This window comes from Scylla paramamosain, chromosome 24 (assembly GCF_035594125.1).
Source record: "Scylla paramamosain isolate STU-SP2022 chromosome 24, ASM3559412v1, whole genome shotgun sequence".
Classification (NCBI taxonomy): Eukaryota; Metazoa; Arthropoda; class Malacostraca; order Decapoda; family Portunidae; genus Scylla; species Scylla paramamosain.
Window position 1 is genome coordinate 6,660,627 of NC_087174.1, and position 21,447 is coordinate 6,682,073.

General features: G+C 40.6%; 2 protein-coding genes and 1 non-coding gene across 5 annotated transcripts; 1 reads left to right on the forward strand and 2 right to left on the reverse strand.

The window, feature by feature from the left end:
- Positions 1 to 631: 631 nt before the first annotated feature.
- Trnaf-gaa (transfer RNA phenylalanine (anticodon GAA)) lies at positions 632 to 705 on the reverse strand. The gene has a single exon. It is a non-coding gene; the product is annotated as a tRNA-Phe (tRNA).
- A 1,984-nt stretch (positions 706 to 2,689) lies between these two features.
- On the reverse strand, positions 2,690 to 15,029 carry LOC135112655 (aspartate aminotransferase-like). 2 transcript variants are annotated; one of them, XM_064027277.1, is made up of 11 exons: positions 14,843 to 15,029; positions 10,728 to 10,842; positions 9,629 to 9,761; positions 7,736 to 7,870; positions 6,981 to 7,190; positions 6,731 to 6,770; positions 6,342 to 6,432; positions 5,712 to 5,891; positions 5,229 to 5,314; positions 4,792 to 4,945; positions 2,690 to 4,304 (listed from the first exon to the last, which is right to left on the reverse strand). In XM_064027277.1, exons 2-11 carry the CDS (start codon positions 10,812 to 10,814, stop codon positions 4,122 to 4,124), a joined length of 1,299 nt encoding a protein of 432 aa, XP_063883347.1. In that variant the 5' UTR covers positions 10,815 to 10,842; positions 14,843 to 15,029; the 3' UTR covers positions 2,690 to 4,121. The 2 variants fall into 2 exon arrangements, with proteins under 2 accessions (XP_063883347.1, XP_063883346.1); XM_064027276.1 differs by lacking the exon at positions 14,843 to 15,029 and adding an exon at positions 11,745 to 12,311.
- LOC135112656 (electron transfer flavoprotein beta subunit lysine methyltransferase-like) lies at positions 13,259 to 21,265 on the forward strand. 2 transcript variants are annotated; one of them, XM_064027278.1, is made up of 6 exons: positions 13,259 to 13,285; positions 17,685 to 17,792; positions 18,128 to 18,303; positions 18,948 to 19,078; positions 19,590 to 19,770; positions 20,254 to 21,265. In XM_064027278.1, exons 1-6 carry the CDS (start codon positions 13,274 to 13,276, stop codon positions 20,408 to 20,410), a joined length of 765 nt encoding a protein of 254 aa, XP_063883348.1. In that variant the 5' UTR covers positions 13,259 to 13,273; the 3' UTR covers positions 20,411 to 21,265. The 2 variants fall into 2 exon arrangements, with proteins under 2 accessions (XP_063883348.1, XP_063883350.1); XM_064027280.1 differs by lacking the exon at positions 13,259 to 13,285 and adding an exon at positions 16,956 to 17,059.
- The last annotated feature ends 182 nt before the right edge of the window (positions 21,266 to 21,447 follow it).

The following is a 21,447-nucleotide window of genomic DNA, read 5'->3' on the forward strand; positions in this document are numbered from 1 at the left end:
GACTGTCTGTCTGTCTGACTATTTGTCTGTCTGTCTGTCTGTCTGTCTGTCTGTCTGTCTGTCTTTGAGTGTCTATCCATATATCTGTATATCTTAGTGCATCTGTTTATATTTTTTGTAATAATCTCTCTCTCTCTCTCTCTCTCTCTCTCTCTCTCTCTCTCTCTCTCTCTCTCTCTCTCTCTCTCTCTCTCTCTCTCTCTCTCTCTCTCTCTCTCTCTCTCATATCTTTAATGTCTTCCTTATTTTTCTCGTTATATGTAAATTACGTAAATGGCAATAGATTCTGACATTCTGAAGTTGTGTGTGTGTGTGTGTGTGTGTGTGTGTGTGTGTGTGTTTGCTTCACCTTGCCCGCCAGTGATTCCTAATATATAAATAATTGTTAACTAAGAGATGAATAATTGTTCCTCAGCCTCTGCGGCGGGACTGGGATTGCTTGCAGGTATATCCCACCTGTTCGTGTCTCCCAGGGTAGCAGGAGAGGTAGGACATGGGGTTGAATCTGGCCAGAACCGGTGCCACAGGTGAGGTCAACTAGAAATTATTATCCCTTCGGCAGGAAATTCCGTTCACCTGACCCTCTTATCTTGTGGTTACCGGACGGGAGGCAAAAAAAGAAAAGGTGCATTGCCCAGACCCGGGATCGAACCGGGGACCTTTAGATCTTCAGTCTAAACGCTCTCCCAACTGAGCTATCTAGGCGTTGAGTAGTCACCTAAACCTTGAACCTACTGCATCTGTGTACTGTCGCGGTCACGAGTTGAGTAACCTTATGCACTCCGGCTGAGTTTAGCGGTTTCCCTCAGTTTTTAGTTCTTCGATCAGGTTATAATTTCCAAACAAAAAAGTGGTAATTTAATTAATTCTAAGGAGATCAGAAGGCTTAAGACTGAGGTAAACCACTAACCAAAGTGGTGTGTGATTTTTTATTTTTATTTATTATTTTTTCGTGTCAGGGAGACCGGTGTAGGGAAAAATAAATGGATAAATCAAATAAATTAATAGATAAATAATAAAATACGATAAATAGACAAATAATAGATAAAATAATAAATCAATCAAGTAAGTAAATAAAAATATAAGTAGCAAATTAAAATAAACATAGGTAAATATATTAATAAAGATAAATTAAACTAATAAACAAACAAAGGAATAGTTAAATGCACAAATAAGTAAACTAGACCAACATAAAACAATAAAAGATAAAATATTATGATAGAAAAGAAAAATAAAAAGAAATAAATAACAAAAAAGACCTGCTTACACTGCCGTTCTCAATAACAAACCAAAATAAACTACACACTAAAGTAGATACAAGCAATAAAATAAGGTAAAATAATGAAAGAAAAGAAAAAAAAAATGTTTATAATACCTTTCCATATAAGCAAAAGAGAGATCAAAATTAAAAGGCATGACCAGTTTAGTGCCTGAGATGTCTTGAAACTGTGTGTGTGCAATTCGACTAGTTTTCTGCTCCCTGACCTCCCCCTCCCCCCACAAGCACAGTCTCGGTTACATGTTGCTCTGAGGGTTTCTGCCAGACCACAAAATAGCTTATACTCGTATTCTGTGCTCCATACCAGGTGTTTGGCGCTTAAACGAAAAAAAAATGCGTAACATATAACATTGATTGAGTCAGGTTAGTGGATGTAAAAGTGAGTGAATGGATGAGTGAATAAAGGACTGTGTAATTGAGTGGTTAAGTGAATGAGTGAGTAAGAGAATGTGTAAGTGTATGAGGGAATGAGTGGAAAGATGAGTGAATGAGTGAGTGGATGAGTGGATGAGTGGAATAATGACTGAATGAGCGAGTGAGTGAATGGATAAATTATCGAAATAATGAATTGTGGGATGGTTTAATGAGTGGGTGAATGGAGGGGTGAAAGAAAGAAAGAATGAATGAGTGCACTGGTAGGTGAGTAAGTGGGTGAATGAATGAAAAATAGCGGTGAACGGATTTTACCACCAAGTTTCAGACAGTGAAAATTATACTGTGGCATGACATCATGGACTGCAATAAATAGACTGCGAAGAAAAAAAAAAAAATGGAAGATAAAATAAAGACATCTGTAAAAATTATACGACAGGAAATCATAGACTGTAATAAATATGATAGAAAAAGAAAGTAAACATTTAATATAGACACTGAAGAGAACTTGCTAGAATATAAATCGATTATACTTACGTTAGAATGGAATTAACCTCTTCAGCACTACAGCATCAGGTTCATTCTATTCTGGATACCATTAGAGAATTTTAAACAAGTTTAGACTAATTGCTCTCGTTATCAAAAGATTAATGATAATTTCCAGTTATTCACCCACTACAATTATGTCTTTATTTACTTCATTTTAATTAGCAACTGGTGATTTTATGAAGTTTGGAAATTGCCTGCAGTACTGAATGGGGTGAATGCCCGCACAGGTGTTTACTTCCAGGCATTATTAGTGAAGTCTGTTTCTGAGGTTATTCTGCGTCAGAGGGGAGAGATATCAAGGTCTCGTGTCTAGTGGAAGGGAAAGTATCAGCCACAAAGTTTCCCTGCAGCACTGAATTGGTTAAATAGCTCAGTGTATGTGTTAGTATTCTTCCAGATGTGTATAGCAAAGTCTGTTTCTGAAGTTATCCTGCGTGAAAGGGCGATAGGGTCAAGGTCGCGCGGCTGGAGGAAGGGAAAGTATTAGCCTTAAAGTTTAACATTTTATTTGTTAGCATTGGTGCGGCACTCGTTATGATGATGGCAGTGGTAGGTTACGCCATCACGCCCCGCACGGGTGGAATATGAAGGCTGTGTTGTGGTCGAGGGAGGAAGAAGGTTGGGTCCAATTTTGTGGTTTTTATTTGATGATAACGTGGCACTCCCTGGCTGATGATGATGATAGTGGTGTGACTCTAATGCTGCCCACACTGTCCACCTGTCTGCCAGTAAGTGTCGGTGACCAGCCCTGGCACAAATCCACGTCTTTTTTTTTCGTCCCCCTTTTTTTCTCCTCTCTCCTCTCTCCCACCACGGGGCTTGTTATGTCCACATCCATCCCGCCCTCCTTGCTGGGGTCACCTGTCCACCAGCTGCCCTTCCCTCGCTGCCTCTCACTTACCTGCCTCCTCCACCGGCGATTTGAGGATTATTTAATGGCAGTGTGAACAGAGACAACCGGAACAACAACAACAACAACAACAACAACAAAAACAACCTTCTATCACCTTCGTTGAAACAAAAACTATACATCAAATTTAATTCTTATGCATAGTACATGATACGTTTGTAGTGCACATCATAAATACTCTCTTTAGCTATTTTCCTTAACTACACGATGCATATTACTTCACCACCATGTCATTATATTTCAAGACCAGCGTAAACAAATATACATATAATCTCACTATATTGCACAGTACATATATATTGTCTGGTTGTACGTACATCTCTCCTTCCATCATTCCCTGTCGTTCTTCAGTCATTCCTCCCTCTCCATTCGCATTCCTTCCTTACTCCTTCCAGCCACCACCTTCATATTTTTTCCTACTTCTCAACCACCGCCTCTCACAACTCCTCACATCCACACAATCACTCCATTCATCCCCACTCATCCTCTTACCAGTATTGCATCCACATTTCCTCCTTCCTTCCACTATCTCCCTAGCTTTCTTCACTCCTCAATCCCTCTCACCTCCCACAATTCCATGCTACATTCACACCACCACTCCTTTCACCCCACACGTACTTTCTCACCTTAACCGCTCCTTCCTGCTGTCCTCATCCTTTTCTTTCTCACTCCTCATATATTACCTCTTACAGCCACCTCACATCCACCTTACCACTCCCTTCATCCTCCACTCACTCTGTCACCGTACAGCATCCACTTCTCTTCCTCACCCCTTCCATTAGCTAACAATAGACATGATTCTTATTTCTTAACTATATCCTGCACAAATAATTCCTCGCATCCTCTACCTTTTTTTCCTTCCTCACTTCTTGTTCTTCATTCACTCATTCCTTTCCATTCACTCCTTCCATATCTTACTTTCATGTGTGTTATCTTTCTTACTTTTCCCCACTCAATCTCTCATCCCTTCCTGTCGCTCCCACACTTAGCTATGCTTCACGACCCAATGCTTCAGGTTCTCCACGCCCTTGACGACCGTGGGCAGTGCTCGCGAACAAAGTCATCCCCGAGGGGCGCGCTAGAGGAAGGTAAGGTCCTCAGTGTTTGTAGCGCAGCCGCCCCTTCGAAGCAGACGAAGCAAAACCGAGTGGTGAGCTCTGAGGAGGGCCGGAGGAAAGGCTGCGAGGACATGAGCTGTGGGATGGAACGAGAGAGAAGTTAAGTGTTGATGAAGGAATAGGAGAATGAGGATGAAGAGGAGGAGGAAATGAGGTTATAGGACATGTAGAACAATATTACGTAGAAAATGTAGAGGAGGAAGAGGAGGAAAAGAGGTAGAGGACTGAAAGGGAGGAGGAGGAGGAGAAGAAGGAGGAGGAGGAGAAACGAAGGACTGAAACGGAGGAAGAAGAGCAGAAGAAGAGAGAAAGAGAATGTGTGAGAAGGAGAAAGAAGAAGAAGAGGGAGAAGAAAGAAAAGAAGACGAAAAGGATTTGGAAGAGGAGAAGGAGGAGGAGGAGGGAGATTTAAATGAGGAAGAAGAGGAAGAAGAGAAGAAAAAAAAAAAATATATATTTATGAGAGGCGGAAACAGAGAATAAATCAATTACGTCTACTCTCACAACACACACACACACACACACACACACACACACACACACACACACACACACACACACACCGCCACGTCTGCCTCCTCCAGCATGGCCTTGGTCATCTCCTCGCTGGTGTGCAGGCCGCGACGCCGCATCCCCTCCCGCACCACCTCGAAGTCCGCCAGAAAGTAGTACCCAGCCTGGCTCTTCACGCCGCCTACGCCCACGGCAGAGAGCTCCCTGAGAGAGAGAGAGAGAGAGAGAGAGAGAGAGAGAGAGAGAGAGAGAGAGAGAGAGAGAGAGAGAGAGAGAGAGAGAGAGAGAGAGAGAATGAATTAACATTCTTCCCCAATAACACAATTAATTTTATTTCTTTCATAACATGGAATTTGTTATATTGAGGAGTTGAAGGGGCTAAGGTATGTGTATGTGAGAGAGAGAGAGAGAGAGAGAGAGAGAGAGAGAGAGAGAGAGAGAGAGAGAGAGAGAGAGAGAGAGAGAGAGAGAATTACCCAGTACTCACTTGAAGCAGTACTCGCTCACGGCATGCAATACCTTAGCGCAGTCCCCCATATATTGGTCCAACTCCAGGGAACTCTCCTTTAGAGCCTGGAAATCAAAGAAAATATATATGTTAATGGTAAACTTAAACAAAAATTTTGCTCCCTTTTTATTATTATTATTATTATTATTATTATTATTATTATTATTATTATTATTATTATTATTATTATTATTATTTTGAGAATTATAATTGTCATTAATCTTCTACTCTATTCAGGAAGAGATATATAGATGTGTAGTTGGATGATGAGTTTATGAGGCAATGAATAATTGATTTACGAGGTTCTGATAAGGGAACAATGAAAAAATATTAATGCTTTTGAAAATGAAGAGTTTGTTTCTCGTCGTCCGTGCTCTGAAAAGTTTATTCTACTCAACTCTTACTCACTCACTCCTTCACTCTACTGTTCTCTTACCAACTCATTCACTCAATCACTCTCACCTTAGCCACGCCGTACTGCATGGGGGCGGGGGCGCAGGAGTAGGTGTGGGAGGCTGCGTTTAGCACCGCCTCTAGCATTGGGTACAGGGCGGAGGGGAAGTGGGCGTACCCTATCCGCCATCCCCCTGCTGAAGCCCACTTGCTGAAGCCGCTGGTCAGGATGGTGCCTTCAGGGTAGTGCTGACGAAGGAAGGAGGGAGGGTGGTAAGAGGAGGAGGAGGAGGAGGGGGAAGGAATGTTTTGTATGTGAGGATGGTGTCTTTGGGTTACTGCTGACGAAGGGAGGATGGTGAGAGGAGATGGAGGAGGAAAGAGTATGGTAAGAAGAAGAGGAGGAGGAGGAGGAGGAAGACGTGGAAGAAGGATGGTGAAAGGGAGGAGGAGGAGGAAGGAGCATGGTGACAGGAGAGGGACGAAGGAGCACGATAAGAGAAGGAGGAGGATGAAAAGGATGGTGAAAGGAAGAGGAGGAGGAGGAGGAGGAGGACAACGAAGGAGAACAAAGGAAATAGAAAAATAAGTGGGAAAAAAGTAAATAGAGGAAAGATGTCGATGTTTTCCGTGTGTGTGTGTGTGTGTGTGTGTTGTAAGAGTAGATGTAATTGACTTATTCTCTGTTTCCGTACTTACTTTCACCATACTCTCGTGCTTTCTACTGAAGGTGAGGCGCCCGTAGATTTCGTCACTAAGTACGATAATCTTGTGTTGCCGACATGCCGCGCTGCCAGACACATTATTATTATTATTATTATTATTATTATTATTATTATTATTATTATTATTATTATTATTATTATTATTATTATTATTATTATCATCATCATTATCGTTATTACTATTGTTGTGAGGAGCAGGGACTGATTCTACGTGTGATTAGAAAATGATATTCCATTCAGCTAAGTATTTTGAGTTTAATATTCTGATGATAATATTTTGCACGTTTTATCTCTCTCTCTCTCTCTCTCTCTCTCTCTCTCTCTCTCTCTCTCTCTCTCTCTCTCTCTCTCTCTCTCTCTCACCTCAGCCCCTTCAGTTCCTCCTCAGTATAACACGTTCCATCTGAAGAAAAACAAAAACAAAATAAATAAAGTTACTTATATTATGAGAGAAGACTTTTATCATCGCCATCTTCATTGTCATCGCAGTAGTAGTAGTAGTAGTAGTAGTAGTAGTAGTAGTAGTAATGGGTTGAATGATAATAACAACAATACTACTACTGCTACTACTACTACTACTACTACTACTACTACTACCACTACCGCCACTTACTCGGGTTCCCAGGGTTGGTAAGAATAAGCAGCTTCCACTGAGAGCCACCTTCCCCCCCCTCCACCTCCTCTTGCGTCATCGCCTGCCGCAGGACTTGAGGCTCCAGCTTCCAGTCCTTCCTGGCGTAGGTGGGCAGGATGATGGGGTCCTTCCCTGCGAGGCGGCACTGGGAGGCGTACGTGGTCCAGGCGGGCGAGGGAAGCAGGATGTCTGTGAGTGGGTTTGAGGAGAGATCAGTATGGAATGAAAGATTGGTGTAGGATGAGGTGAAATGAAGGGGTGGGTGTGGAAAGAGAAAGAGAGAGAGAGAGAGAGAGAGAGAGAGAGAGAGAGAGAGAGAGAGAGAGAGAGAGAGAGAGAGAGAGAGAGAGAGAGAGAGATTTGATAAAAGTTAGAAAAAGAAAAAGAAAGAGATTTGACAAAAAAACTTAGAGATGCAGAAAGAAAAGAGAAATTTAATAAAAGTTAGAAAAAAATAATAATAATGACTGGCTTGATGGCTTAACTGGCTGGCTATGTACCTGACTTACTGACTAACCGATTAATTCACTGACTGATTGACTGCCTGGCTAGCTAATTGGTTGACTGACTCACTAACCAACTGACTAACAGGATAATTAACTGACCGGTTAACTGGGTGACATATGAAAACCCACAGAAATCACGAGTGTGAATACCTGACTCAACTGATTTGCTGAGTAATTGAACTATCCACACACACACACACACACACACACACACACACACACACACACCGCCACTGAAAGTCGTCAAAATGAGGAAGATCAGTTCCTTGCTGCCGGGCCCCACCACCAGGTTCTCCCTCTCCAGGCGGGTGTTGTCGTATCGCGCGTGGAACCTCACCAGGGCGTCACGCAGCTCCGGGATGCCTGACGGAGGAACGAGGATGGTAATGATGATGATGGTAGTGGTAGTGGTGGTGGTGGTGGGGATGATGATGATGATGATGATGATGATGATGATGATGCAAGTAACAATGACTACTACTACTACTTTCTCAGCAAATAAATAACAATGAAAACATAAAAGAAGAGACGTAACAAGACATACATGGAACAGAATTTTACTGAGGGAGGCCAAGGCGAGGTGGCACAACATAAGGGAAGCAGCACAAGGAGGGGATGGTTGGCGAGGGTGTGTGGGGATCCTGAAACTGTACGGGACTGGAGGTGGTGATGGTGATGGGATAAATGTATGTAATTGTGTTTGTTTGTCATGGAATAAGAGAGTTATTTATCAGAGTGTGTACGTGCATGGAATTACGGGTGAGGAAGAGAGGGGAAGTTGCAAGTCACAAGTGTTGATTTTCAGGTGTCGGTGATCATCACTCGTGTGGAATTTACGTGCTTAGCATCTGCGCAGAGGAGCTAATGACTGTTTTATGTAGGGCAGCGTTGCAGGGCAGTGTTGCATGGCTTGTGGTTTCCAGTTTTAGTGTTGTGATTTGATGTTTTAGGGCAGTGTTGCGTGATTTTTATTGTGGGAGTGCAGTGTTGCAAGCTTCTTTCAGCTTGTGCCTTTTAGAAATCGTCACAGCAAATGAAAACCTCATGGTGTTATGACAAAAATTTTAACGCCGGATGCCCTCCTTGACGCATCCCTCCGTAATTATCCTTGTGACCTGCACTGAGCTTCACTGGTTTGTGTTCTCAGTGGCTGGAAAGCTAGCATGATTCTTATACGAGTGAGGCAGTATTTAGCGTAGTGTTGTATGAGAAGTGTTGCAGGATTATTGCAGAGTAGTATGAGTAAGACACTGTTCTAGGGCAGTGTCGCAGGGTAATGTTGCGAAAGTAGTGTTATTGAGGATTGTTACGGACCAAGTGTTACAAGGTGATATAGAGCAGTGTTGTTGCATGGCAGTTGCATGGCGGAGTGAGGCGCGTGGCTGTGTGCACTGATAAGATCGTGGTGAAGCTGCATTTCCGGGTTTTTTTCAAGTGGAGAAGTGCAGGAACGTGAGGGAGGGGTATGGGAGATGGAGGGGAGATAACCGCGCCCTGCCAATGCACGTGCAGTTAGCGACTGTGAATCTGCGATAATCTATTGAAATAATGCTAGCTTTACATAGTCCTCTGTCTGACACACGCGAGGCTGACACGGCAGGTAAGGCTTATCACGCCATGCATCGCTCAGGTACAATTGATCATTATCGCTTGAGTCACCCCAGGATTCGTTGTTATTCAAAGGGAGGTGCATTGTGCGTGGTGGTCAGCACTGCACACACCCACTTGATAATCCTCGACGCTGGATAAGATCGTGGTGGAAACTCAATTATTTTCCTTTGCGATGGAGAGTTATTAGAGAAACAAGTTAAAAATTACGTAATATCTCTATACCTTAAAACTGCGTTGTGTGAGAGAAGAGTGAGAGAACAAGGAATGATGCAATACCAGCTGGCGTGAGTCATGATGAGAGTGCATCACGTTGCTGGGCCGCGATTGGACGATGGGGTGACAGAATGACAAAACAACTTAAGCAACACTATATCTCAGTTACTCGCCAGATATCAGAGGAAGGGGATGTGTGTCCCTCCTCCAAACCACTATTCATTATCAATTGCGTAACAGAGACTAATAAGTGCTCTGGGGTGAATTTAAGCCACACACACACATGCACGCACGCACCAGCCATGGGGAGGTAGTCATGTACGTGGGCGTAGTCCTGCACCGCCTTCGTCAGACACTCCGGAATAGGGAAGGGCGACTGTCCGAAGGCGAAATGAGAGATGTCCCGACCCTCCTTGATGAGCGCCTTCACCTGCGGGGAGAGAGAGAGAGAGAGAGAGAGAGAGAGAGAGAGAGAGAGAGAGAGAGAGAGAGAGAGAGAGAGAGAGAGAGAGAGAGAGAGAGAGAGAGAGAGAGAGAATATAGTGTATTAACTTTGTCATTGTATTTTTTTCCTGTATTGATATTGTATTTTAAGCAGTGTGTGTGTGTTATCATATTTTCTTTATGTTATGTATCTATGTAATCTTTTTGTTCCTTAGGTTATTGACAGCTCTTCTCATGTTATCTGTTCATCTTATTACCTTTTTTTTTTTCCCACGAGTTCCTTCACCTGTGTTTCTGTGCCCCATTTTCTTGTACTTATTATTTCTTGTTTTTGTTATCTTCAAATTCTTCCTTATTAATCTAGTTACTTATTTTTTCTTCCATCTCTCCTTTTCCCTACTTCGTTATTATGTGAGAAGGCAACAAATTCATAAGAAAAAAAAGAAAAAAAAAAGGCCCACTGAGGTGCCAGTCCCCAGAGTCAAACGCAGTCGTCAAAAATTACAGGACAAGTGTCTTGAAACCTCCCTCTTGAAAGAGTTCAAGTCATAGGAAGGAGGAAATACAGAAGCAGGAAGGGAGTTCCAGAATTTACCAGAGAAAAGAATGAATGACTGAGAACACTAGTTAACTCTTGCATTAGAGAGGTGGACAGAATAGGGGTTGAGAGAAAGAAGAAATTCTCTTGCAGCAAGGCCGCGGGGGGAGAGGAGGTATGCAGTAAGCAAGATAAGAAGAGCAGTTAGCATGAAAATAAAAGTAGAAGATAGCAAAAGATGCAACATTTCGGCGATGAGAGAGACTGAAGGCAGTCATTTAGAGGAGACGAAAAGCTTTGTTTCATTCTTATCTTCTGTTTTCTTTCATTTGTTGTTCGTGTCACCTACATCCACCCCAGCCATTTATTATACCCTGGTTCTTCCAACTGAGTCAACATGGTGGTCTTCGTTACCTTTTCATTGAAGACAAGATTAGAAGCAGCTGACGACTGCCTCAGATCTGCCTTCACCAGCGCCATCATGACTTCGTTTTGTCTCATGCTTGCTGGTTGACATGCACGAGACGACCTGAAGGGAACGGAAAGGGAAAATAGACTGAAAAATGGAAGAAAATAATGATATTCACGAGACGACCTGAAGGGAGGAACAAGAAGGAATAGAATAATGAATAGAAAAGAACATGATTTGAAGGAAGGGAAAGAGAAGATAAAATAAACACGACTTGAAGGGAGGGAAAAAGAGAATATAGAAAAGAACATGGGTAAGAACATAACCTGAAGGGAAATAAAAGGGAAGACACAATGATAAATATAATAGAAAAAAAATAATGACATGCACAAAACCAAAATCTCAGAACAATAATAATGAGATAACAAAAAGATAACGAGATGAGATAGCAATATTATGAAGGAAAGCTTAATCTGACAAAAATTTAAACAAGTAGATGAATTAGAAAAAAAAAATATGATACTAAATAACATAATATACATGAAGGTAATAATAATAATAATAATAATAATAATAATAATAATAATAATAATAATAATAATAGAAGAGAGGATAGATAACAACACAATACAATAATGATGATATGCATGAAGATACAACATGGCGAAAATGCAAACAGATAGATGAATGAGAGAGAAAAAAAAAAAAAAAAGATGTCTGAAGGTAATTGAGAGAAAAAAAAAAAAAAATGACAAGCTAAGACAATAACTATGCTATGTAGATGCAAACTTAACCTAATGAGACTTAGAACAGATGTATTATTAAGAAAAAATAAGACAAAACACTCACTAACCTAATACCTCCTTACATAACTCAACAATCACACCAACTTACCTGGATTTAGAGGCAATTAACTGCGTATCTAATCTTAAACACGTGCAAAAATAGATCACTAAAGAAATAAAGGTAAATTTCACGATACCTGCCTCCGTATAAGAAGCCTGTTAATAATCACAACTTACCTGGTGTAGTGACAATTAACCCCACACCTGAGTTTGAATCGCGGCAAAGGTGCTGCAGCCGCTACGTGTGGGTGGAGTTAATTAGTGTACATCTGAAGTTTCTAGTCACTAAAGGGAGGAGTGAGATGAGAACGTGTGAAGATGTGTAAATAGTATATGATGTTTTTGTGTGTATGTCTATAAGTACTTTGTCTTTGTATGTATGGATGTATATGTTTAAGTATGTACAAGTGATGTGCCTTTGTATGGATATGTATGTTGATTTCTGTGTATGTGTTACTCTTTCGTCTGTATGTATATGTAAGTATGTTTTTTTTGTATGTGTGTGTTTGTGTGCTGTGCTCTCTTCTATATCTACGTGTTTGTGTTGCAAATATGTATGTGTGTGTGTGGTTCTGATCCTTCGCTTGTAAGCTCGTGCGTGTCTGGTTAGTGAGTGTCGCCTATATGGGACTGCCTGGTGGGGACTGGTGACGGGCTCGCGGCCAGCCTAGCACACGGACAGTTCCTGTGGGGGGCGGGGTGAGGGCGTGGTTACGGCTGGGATATTCCACTCAGGTAGAGACAACGTGTCTGTTCTTTCACCTTCCCCGCATCCCCAAGGTGAGTTCCAGGTGAGATGATGGTGGGACACACACACACACACACGGTCTTGCATCTTATATAATATTTATAATTTGTATTTTTATTTTTTTTCCTCGTTACTGTTTTTTTTTTCTCCTCTCACTGTATTTTTCCATCTAGTTACTTAATATTAGTGGCTATCAGCCTTTATCAGTGCACCCCCACCGAGAGAGAGAGAGAGAGAGAGAGAGAGAGAGAGAGAGAGAGAGAGAGAGAGAGAGAGAGAGAGAGAGAGAGAGAGAGAGAGAGAGAGAGAGAGAGAGAGACCAGAGCCTAACAGAATTATATATAAAGAAATATAAAATTATCATACATTTGCGCTTCATCATACTTAATCACACACACACACACACACACACACTTGAGAGAGAATTCAATTAGTAGGGGTTCACATCAGCTGCTTCGGCGTGAGCGTGATGATGTCGTGACACAGTGATCGAGGCAAAGATTAGAGTTATTAACGTTTATAGCGATAGGTTGCGCATTTTAGTCGCTGGTGAATCCTTTTCGTAGGCTTTCTGAGCTCTCAATACGTTGTCATTAATGTCAGTAGTAGTAGTAGTAGTAGTAGTAGTAGTAGTAGTAGTAGTAGTTGAATAAACAAAAGTCAACATATTACAAGAAAAATATAAATGTGAGACTTTCATCCCAGATTTAGTCCGTTGATTCAAATATGTACACAATCTTTGCATCTTCAGTCGAATGCAGAAACCAACACTCGTACTACCGCTAGAAATATAAACAAGATAAAGACAAACAAAACATCGACCGCTATCACCCGAGCGTCGAGTCATCGCACGTGTCGTAATATGCAGTGAGATAAGGGAGGTTTGGTGCGCTCTCAAAACAAGATGATACTGGATTCTGATGCACAGTGGCCTTGGAACACCTGAGAGAGCGGAAAAATGCACAGTAGGGTACGTATTTTGAAGCAGTTTGGACTTTTTGCGTTGAGGAATATAGGACACGAATATAGGAATAGGACACGATGCTTCATGATCGACAGTTGTGTGGTCGTGTTCTCTCATAAAGACTATTTTAAAAGGTTAAAGAGATGGTCAGTTGGGTTCTCATGGTTGTTGTTCTTATCGACAGTGTAGAGTACTTGTTAAACTATTACTGTGAACATGAAAACACCCCTGTGAACCCTATAACTGCCAGTACTGCCTGTCAAGAGTACTCGAGATAAGGCGCCCAAACATTGAATAATATGGTTCCTGGTCTCATTATATAACTGAAGCAGACAGGCTAGAATTTGTGCAAAGAAGGATGACTAGGATGATCTAGGGACTTTGAAGACTTTCCCCACCAGGACAGATTAAAAACACGTAACATGACATTTATTGGAAGGCGCAGAGTGCGTGGTGGAATAGTATGGTTCAGCTGCACTATGCACTATTAGTAAAACTCTTTTATTTATTAACTATTATTTTTTTCCCTCGACTTTCAATTGTAGTGTTAGTATAGACCACAATGTTGGATCATCCTATGACAGAAGTATTTGAATGGTTTGAGTGGATCAACAAAAGAAACATACGTTTTATTCATGGAACGCCTTAAAACTCGTAGGAATAGTTATGAAATCAGATTTAAAAGGTTGGTTCACAAATAAGGGTCTGGATGAGTAGCACCAATTGAATAAGAACGTAAGTAGTAGATGGCAGATGACAGCAAGCTTAAGTGTTTAGGGGCTGCCTTGTGTAAGTCAACTGGTCTCTTGCAGTCTTTTTATTTTCTTGTGTTCTTGTGCTCGCTGAATAATTTGACTACTTGTGATCAAATTGCACTTGTTACTTTATTTAGGTAACCTTAGACTGAATAGAAATGAAACAGTCTCACTAAAAGGTTTAGACTATTCAATTACTATTTTCGGTGACAGGGTAATTTTTCTTAATTATACCCTGAACTTGCAGCAAACCATTTAATTTCAATAGAGAACCCATAACAATCGAATGCATAAAAAAATATTTTCAAAGATCACAAACATTATTAGTCGGACCCTCAAAGATGTTTTTCTCTCATTTATGGTGCAGTCTCGTTGCTAGACAATCACTTGAGTCTTGAAAATACCATTAACTGAAACTATAGTCAGTCACCGAAGTAATGAAAACATACTTGAAAACCCTGTAACTTCCACTAGACCAGTAACAAGTAGTCGAGATAAGGCGTCGACGTGTTTGTAAATATTATCTTGGGAAGGTAGCAACAGGAGCAACAGGCTCAGTATTAGTGTATTTGCCTTGTGCCAGTGCTAATAATACTTGTGACGGAGCGAAGAATATGTCGTTCGTCTGCCAGCCTATTCTCTCTCTCTCTCTCTCTCTCTCTCTCTCTCTCTCTCTCTCTCTCTTTTCACCACTACATAATCGCACTTCATTTACTTTTCACTTCCTCCTCCTCCTCTTACCTTTCCTTCTGCTTTATCCGTTCGTAACTCATGATATTTACCTTTAATTTCCCTTAACTTTTCATACCTGCAGAAGATAGCCACGGTATGCGATCTATAACATCTTCAAATGTGGCTTTAGTTGCAGTCCAAATTTCCTCGATTCTTCCTCTTTCTTCGACTGACACGACACTCAACGTTGGCAAAGGGAGTGGCTGTAAATACGAGAGAAATCTTAGTGTCCTCTCTCCTTCCTGATCTAACGTGGACTGTTAGTGGTGAGAGATGGCGCAGTGCTAGGGCAGTGGCACAGGTGTTGAGGTGCGTAATTTGGAGCAAAAGTGAGGAAGGGAAGGTGTGTTTTTATGTATGTGTGGTTTGGGATTTGGAGAGGAGGGGTGTTTGATTGATTATTATCCGTGGTGTCATTTTTTTTTTATTGATTGTTTATGGTGATGGTGGCGTAGCAGTTACCGAGGCTCGAACAACTAACAAACTGTTCGGTATTATTATTATTATTATTATTATTATTATTAGTAGTAGTAGTAGTAGTAGTAGTAGTAGTAGTAGTATGTGGTAGCACTGATAGTATAGCTGTATCATAGTGGTGGTAATAATGTTTTTATTCCTACTACTACTAGCAGTAGTAGTAATCTTAGATGTAACCTGCAACCTTAGATGAAAATTTTTTATTGCAAAATTTTTCAATTTTTTGTACAGGTCCGGACCTGTGTGAAAAACGTTAAAAATGTTCAATTCAAAAACTTTCATCTGATAACAGGGATGTGTTCCTTTCTTAAAGAAGAACCACTGTATATAGTTAAAATGTTATTTAGAGTTCTTAGGAGTGCAGCATAGATAATATTCATATTTAACTTTAAAATAAAATGTAGACACTTAAAAAACACACTTTTCTATTATTATTTTTTTATATAAATATTCTTCTTCTACTATTCCTAATTCAATTATCTGTAGCCTTAGATGAAAATTTTCAATCGGAAAAATTTTCCAATTTTTTTGTATCAAAAGCTTTTGATATGTTTAAGGCAACAGCGAAAGTTTCACCAAAATCCCTAAAAGAGGAATCAATAAGGAAAGCCAAATCACCAGTAAAGCGGCCTCGACGGAACCCATGCATACTGGCGATCAAATAGAAGATCGTGAAGTGATAGATGTTTAAGAATTTTCCTGTTGAGGCAGGAAATTAAAGCAATAGGACGGTAGTTTGAGGGAGTGGGGCTGTTATCCTTTTTTAAGAACAGGGTGAATGTAAGCAAATTTCTAACAAGAAGGAAAGAGTTTGACTAGGCAAGGTGCAAGCACGGAGGCACAGTTTCGAAAAACAATAGGAAGGACCCCATCAGGTTTATGAGCCTTCCGAGGGTTAATGCCAGCGAGTGCGTGGAAAACATCACTGCGAATAATCTCAATGGGTAGCATGAAATAGTCGAAGGGTGGAGGAGGGGAAGAAACAAGCCCTGAATCATCCAAGCTGGAGTTTTTAGCAAAAGTCTGAGCGAAGACTGCAGCATTAGAGACAGATGAGATGGCAATGGTGCCATCAGGCTGAAATAAAGGAGAGAAAGACGAAGAATTAAAATTATTGGAGATGTTTTCGGCTAGGTGCCAGAAATAATGAGGGGACTTAGATCTTGAAATATTTTGACACTATTAATGAAGGAGTTTTTGGCTGATGAAGAACAGACTTTTCATGAGGCATCACCATTCTCTCTCTCTCTCTCTCTCTCTCTCTCTCTCTCTCTCTTTTCTTGGCTCTCACAATCACATAGTCATAATCTCGAAGAAAACTTAAAATTCCCTTGTTCTTATATTTTTGAGTTCTCTCCCCAGCTGATGGTCAGAGATTTCGACTACTCTTATGTATTTGTTTTATAGTAGTGTACTCGTATGTGTGTGTGTGTGTGTGTGTGTGTGTGTGTGTAGGTAAGGTGGTGGAGTCGCCGCGCGCCAAGGATGAGACTCATCCTTGTGCCGTCGACACTCTTGGGGAAGCTGAGGGCATAACAATATAAAGTTTAAAAGGACTGGAATTTGGTATCCTTGAGAATCTTAGATGAATATGTAAAGCGAAAAATCATAAAATAGGAATAAAGTTAGTATTTCTTTACTTATTAACAGCATTCGTAATTTTTATGGATAAAAAAAAATGTAAGTTTAAAAGGGAGATTTAATATATACAGAAAACAGTACCCAATATAAGACGGTCCCATGAACTGCTAGCAGGTGTTGATATTTACGTTCCGTGCAGGGACTAGGTGGTTTCCACAATTCCAGCTCAAAAAAGGTAGTTATTTTCCTTGAATATGTATGAAGCGAGAGATGAATCATACCTTACAGCCTAGTGGAGAATTTTATGAGAAGCATGCCTTGGATAAGAGAAAAGACAATTATAGGTTCCTTCTTCAGCACCTTCGTCAGTTTATGTAGTTTGTGGTTTATTTATTGTGTCATTTTTATTCCTACAGGAGTAAGAATGAGAGAAGATTAATGAAACCTTCAATGTTAATGTGAGAGCACCCACTCACCTACCACAACCAACTCCCTATTAACAATCATTATTTGTTAGGTTGTGTGTGAAAGGCTAGTTAAGTTCTGTAATACCAGGGAAGTGGCGGCATTAACTGTTACTCTCTTTCAGGAGTAGTAATTTGTAAGATATATAGGTGGCACTAGTTTCATAGTGAAGCACTAACATACTGTACTGTTTTGACCCAAAAATTTTCACCTTAACGATATAATATTATGTCAGTGTTTGTTTGCACTGTGTGATGCAGGCTGCTGTTAGACTAAGAGCTGCATATTGTACAACACTCATGATATATGGTACATGCCCATAAATGAAAATTTACTGCTTTATCTTGATATAATTTCCTAAATTATTAAACAAGTACCTATTTCCTGGTACACAGATGGTAGCCTCCAGTGTGGTGAGGCGCCTGGTGGCATGCCCCCGGCAGCATGGTAGACGCTCGCTGAGGCAGCAGGTGCGGCATGTGGTCAGCACACAGGAACCTGAGGTGAGCATGCACCTGGCTTAATGTTCTTATAAACTACATGCTTTTTGTAAGTTCAATGAAAAATATTCACCCATTAATGACCAAAGGGAGAATTGAGGCATCCCCTACTAGGAAATTTTGCACAGGTTAAAGTAATATCTGTACAGCGTTATCATAGGTGGTTGAACCCCTGCTATGAAGCTTTATTTCCAAAATTTTGCCTCTTCATGAGTTTTAACATAAATATCAACTACTTTTATATAATTTTGGGTTTATGCATGTTGTTGAAGCATCATTATCTGTTTTTAGTTTTAGAGACAATAGATAATGCAATCAACCTCTTTTCTGTTTTTCAGATTTTAAAGCATCAAATTCTTGCTGAGACAACAGTCAGCAGGGAACACCTCACTCCAGAACTGGCCCTGCACCTCATTACCCCCACCTGCCGACTCTGGAGGGCACCGCCACATCTTTCACCATTTCCAGATCCATTCTGGGCCTTCTACTGGCCAGGGGGACAGGCTGTGTCTAGGTGAGGCTTTTTTCACTCTTCTTAACGCCAGTCTATGCTGCATACTTTGGTATCAGGTGTACATGTATACCAGTGTTTTATAAATTGTGGTCTGCATACCTCCAAGTGGTGGTCCACAGGCTAATTTGAAAGACAGATAGATTTTTGTGTAAAATAAACTTAGTGTAAATCAACTCCTGGTTGAAATAGCTGTGGCCAAATCTTCCTACATTCCTGGTTTTATGTTTTTTTATTGGCTTGACTTTGGTGCACATCATATTGGGATGAATATTCAATTAAAAACTAAAGAAAGTCATTGATAAATAATTTGGTTAAAAAATCTTAGCATAACATAACCTACAAAGATCTTTAAAGTAAAGAGTAGGAGAGGAATAATCTGGTAATTAAGGGTCTGCCACATGAATACGTAGTGTGAGAAAGTATGGGAATCATTGCTCTAGGATGTGGATGTAGATAAGTTAGTCACTTTTAACATGTGGATAGTGATTCATCATTTTATAATGTGAGCAATAGTGGATAATTTTATACGACTTGTCAGTTATATTCTTGTGTATGAAAAGTTGCATCCAAGAGAAAACTGAAAAAATATTGACAAGCCAGATTAAGAGATTTGTCTCCTATCCTGAGTGTGGCATTTGTTGCAGATTCATCCTGGATAACCCAGGGCTGGTAAAAGGCAAGACAGTGCTGGACTTTGGCTGTGGCTGTGGTGCAAGTGGGCTGCTGGCAAAGTCTGTTGGTGCCAAAAAAGTCACCTTCAATGACATTGATGAAGGTGAGGGATTGTGTTATTATAAGTTGGTAAAATATTTGAGATTGCAGATCAGTTTTAGATTTTGAATGTAGAATGCATCCATCCATCTGCCTCTACCATCTCTAATCAGTTTTGTATTTTTAGTTAAATTTAAAATTCATCATCTGTTTTGTTCTTATTTCTTTAGGTTTTACCTTTGTTGTATTCTTTTGTCTCTTCTTGTTCTTTGTATATTTTTCAGACTATTGTGTTAATTAGTTTGAGAATTCTCATTCATCAGATGTTCAAAAATGCATTCATAACAATAACTCAGTTACTTAATGGCTCATCCTTTTTTATGTTAATGTGAGAGATGAGCTGGATTACTTCAGTTTTACACAAATCTACTGCTTGTCATGATTTCTTGGAACAACATTGTGTATTCTCTGTCACTATGTGCTAAGAGCTATGATGACTTGATATTTTGCTGCTGCTGTATTAATTTCAGAAGCTCTATGATGAAACCATTGCATCATTATTATTATCCCACCAGTTGCCATAGAGGCTGTGCAGCTCAATGCAAGTATAAACAAGATCATGGTAGATGATGTGACCACCACAAACTTAGTGGGGTCAGCTGGCTCCCCTCACCAAGTGGTGCTGGCCGGTGACCTCCTTTATGACTCCAAGTTTGCAGGGGAGGTGCTCACCTGGCTGCAGGAGGTGAACAGAAGGTAATACAGGTGTTATATAGTAACTCTGACTCAGGTTGAACTTTGTGCAGTGGAACTTGAAGCAGTCATATTAAAATAGCAAAAGAGAAAAATGTCTATCGTGGTACCTGTCTTGGGAAGTAAATCTACTTTTCAATTTCTGACTTTCTTCCTTTCCTTGGAGACTTAGTGTATGACAGACTTTTCTTTTTAGTTTTTAGTTTTTTTGTGTGTCCTAATGTGTGGAGAAAAAATGCTTTGTGGTGGTTTAACTCACCGAGTGGCCCAGTGGTGAAGAGATTGGCATGCTTAGCTTGCAGTAGTGATGTAGCAATGATAGCAAGTGTGGTTGTGGTGGTATAAGTATTTGCGATATAATGATGATGAAGGTGCTTATTATGAGAATGTTGCTAGTGAGAGTGATATTACAGTAGAGAAAGTTGTTAAGGTGTTTTACAGATCACATGACGACAGTGGTAAATAACGACCTCTTCTTGCCCTCAGTGGTTCCCTCGTCCTCATTGGTGACCCGGGAAGGTTTGCACTGGAGGGCCACCCACTCAAGGCCTCACTGCATTGCCTGGCCAAGTATGAGCTGGCCCCCACCACCCTCCTGGAGAATAGTGGGCACCCACAGGCCTTTGTGTGGACTTTCAGCTAGTGGAAAAGGTACCCTAGACTTCCTTTGTGGTGAACATTTTAAAACATGAAGTTTAGCTCCTTCAGTCAGGGATTATCTGTTCTATTTGTGCATTATTATCATGGAAAATGCAGAATTCATGTCTTTGTAGCAATGTGTTATAAAAAGCTAGTTACAGAGCCAGTGGAAAGAAGGAGGGACTCCTCTGATATTTTTTTTTTAGTTTTTGAATACTAGAAAGAAACAGTTTAGCATTTCTACATATATTTTTTATCATTCATTTCTGTTTCATGGGAATTGCAGTACATTTTTAGGAAGTGCCCTTGTGATATGTACTCTTATTGTGCCTTATATTGTTATACTGTTATATTGTTGTTATCTTTCTTAAATTCTTAAAAGGATTGGAAGAGGAAGGGGAGAACAAAATCTTAAGATAAAAAAAAAGAACTAGTGTAAAATGTCAGAAAACAACACACACACACACACACACACATGTGCCCATGTGCGTGCGTGTGCATGCACATGCACATACGCAAGCATGTGAGCCTCGGGCAAAGTGAGGGAAATGGACCCATGTTCATCTAGCAGAAAGTTGGAATGGGATGTAACACAAGTGGTTATGACCTCGCTGCCCTGGTGTGTGGTGTATGAGTGGTCTCAATCCTACTTAAAGATCAGCCAGTACAAACTCTGAGTTCTTTCTGTATGGGAACGGCTGGTTGGGTGACCAGCAGACAACTGTAGGTGAATGGTACACACACACACAAACACGCACACACACACACACACACACACACACACACACACACACACACACACACACACACACACACACACACACACACACACACACACACACACACACACACACACACACACACACACACACACACACACACACTAGAATTTTTATTAGAAAAGAAGAAAAAATGTGGACAGAGTCTACATGGTAAAGGATGAGGTGAAACAATCTAGGCTCAGACCCTGAAAGAGAGGAATGAAGTAGAGGTCATACAAAACACTGCTCCAGTAAGACTCAAGAAGATAAATACGGGTCC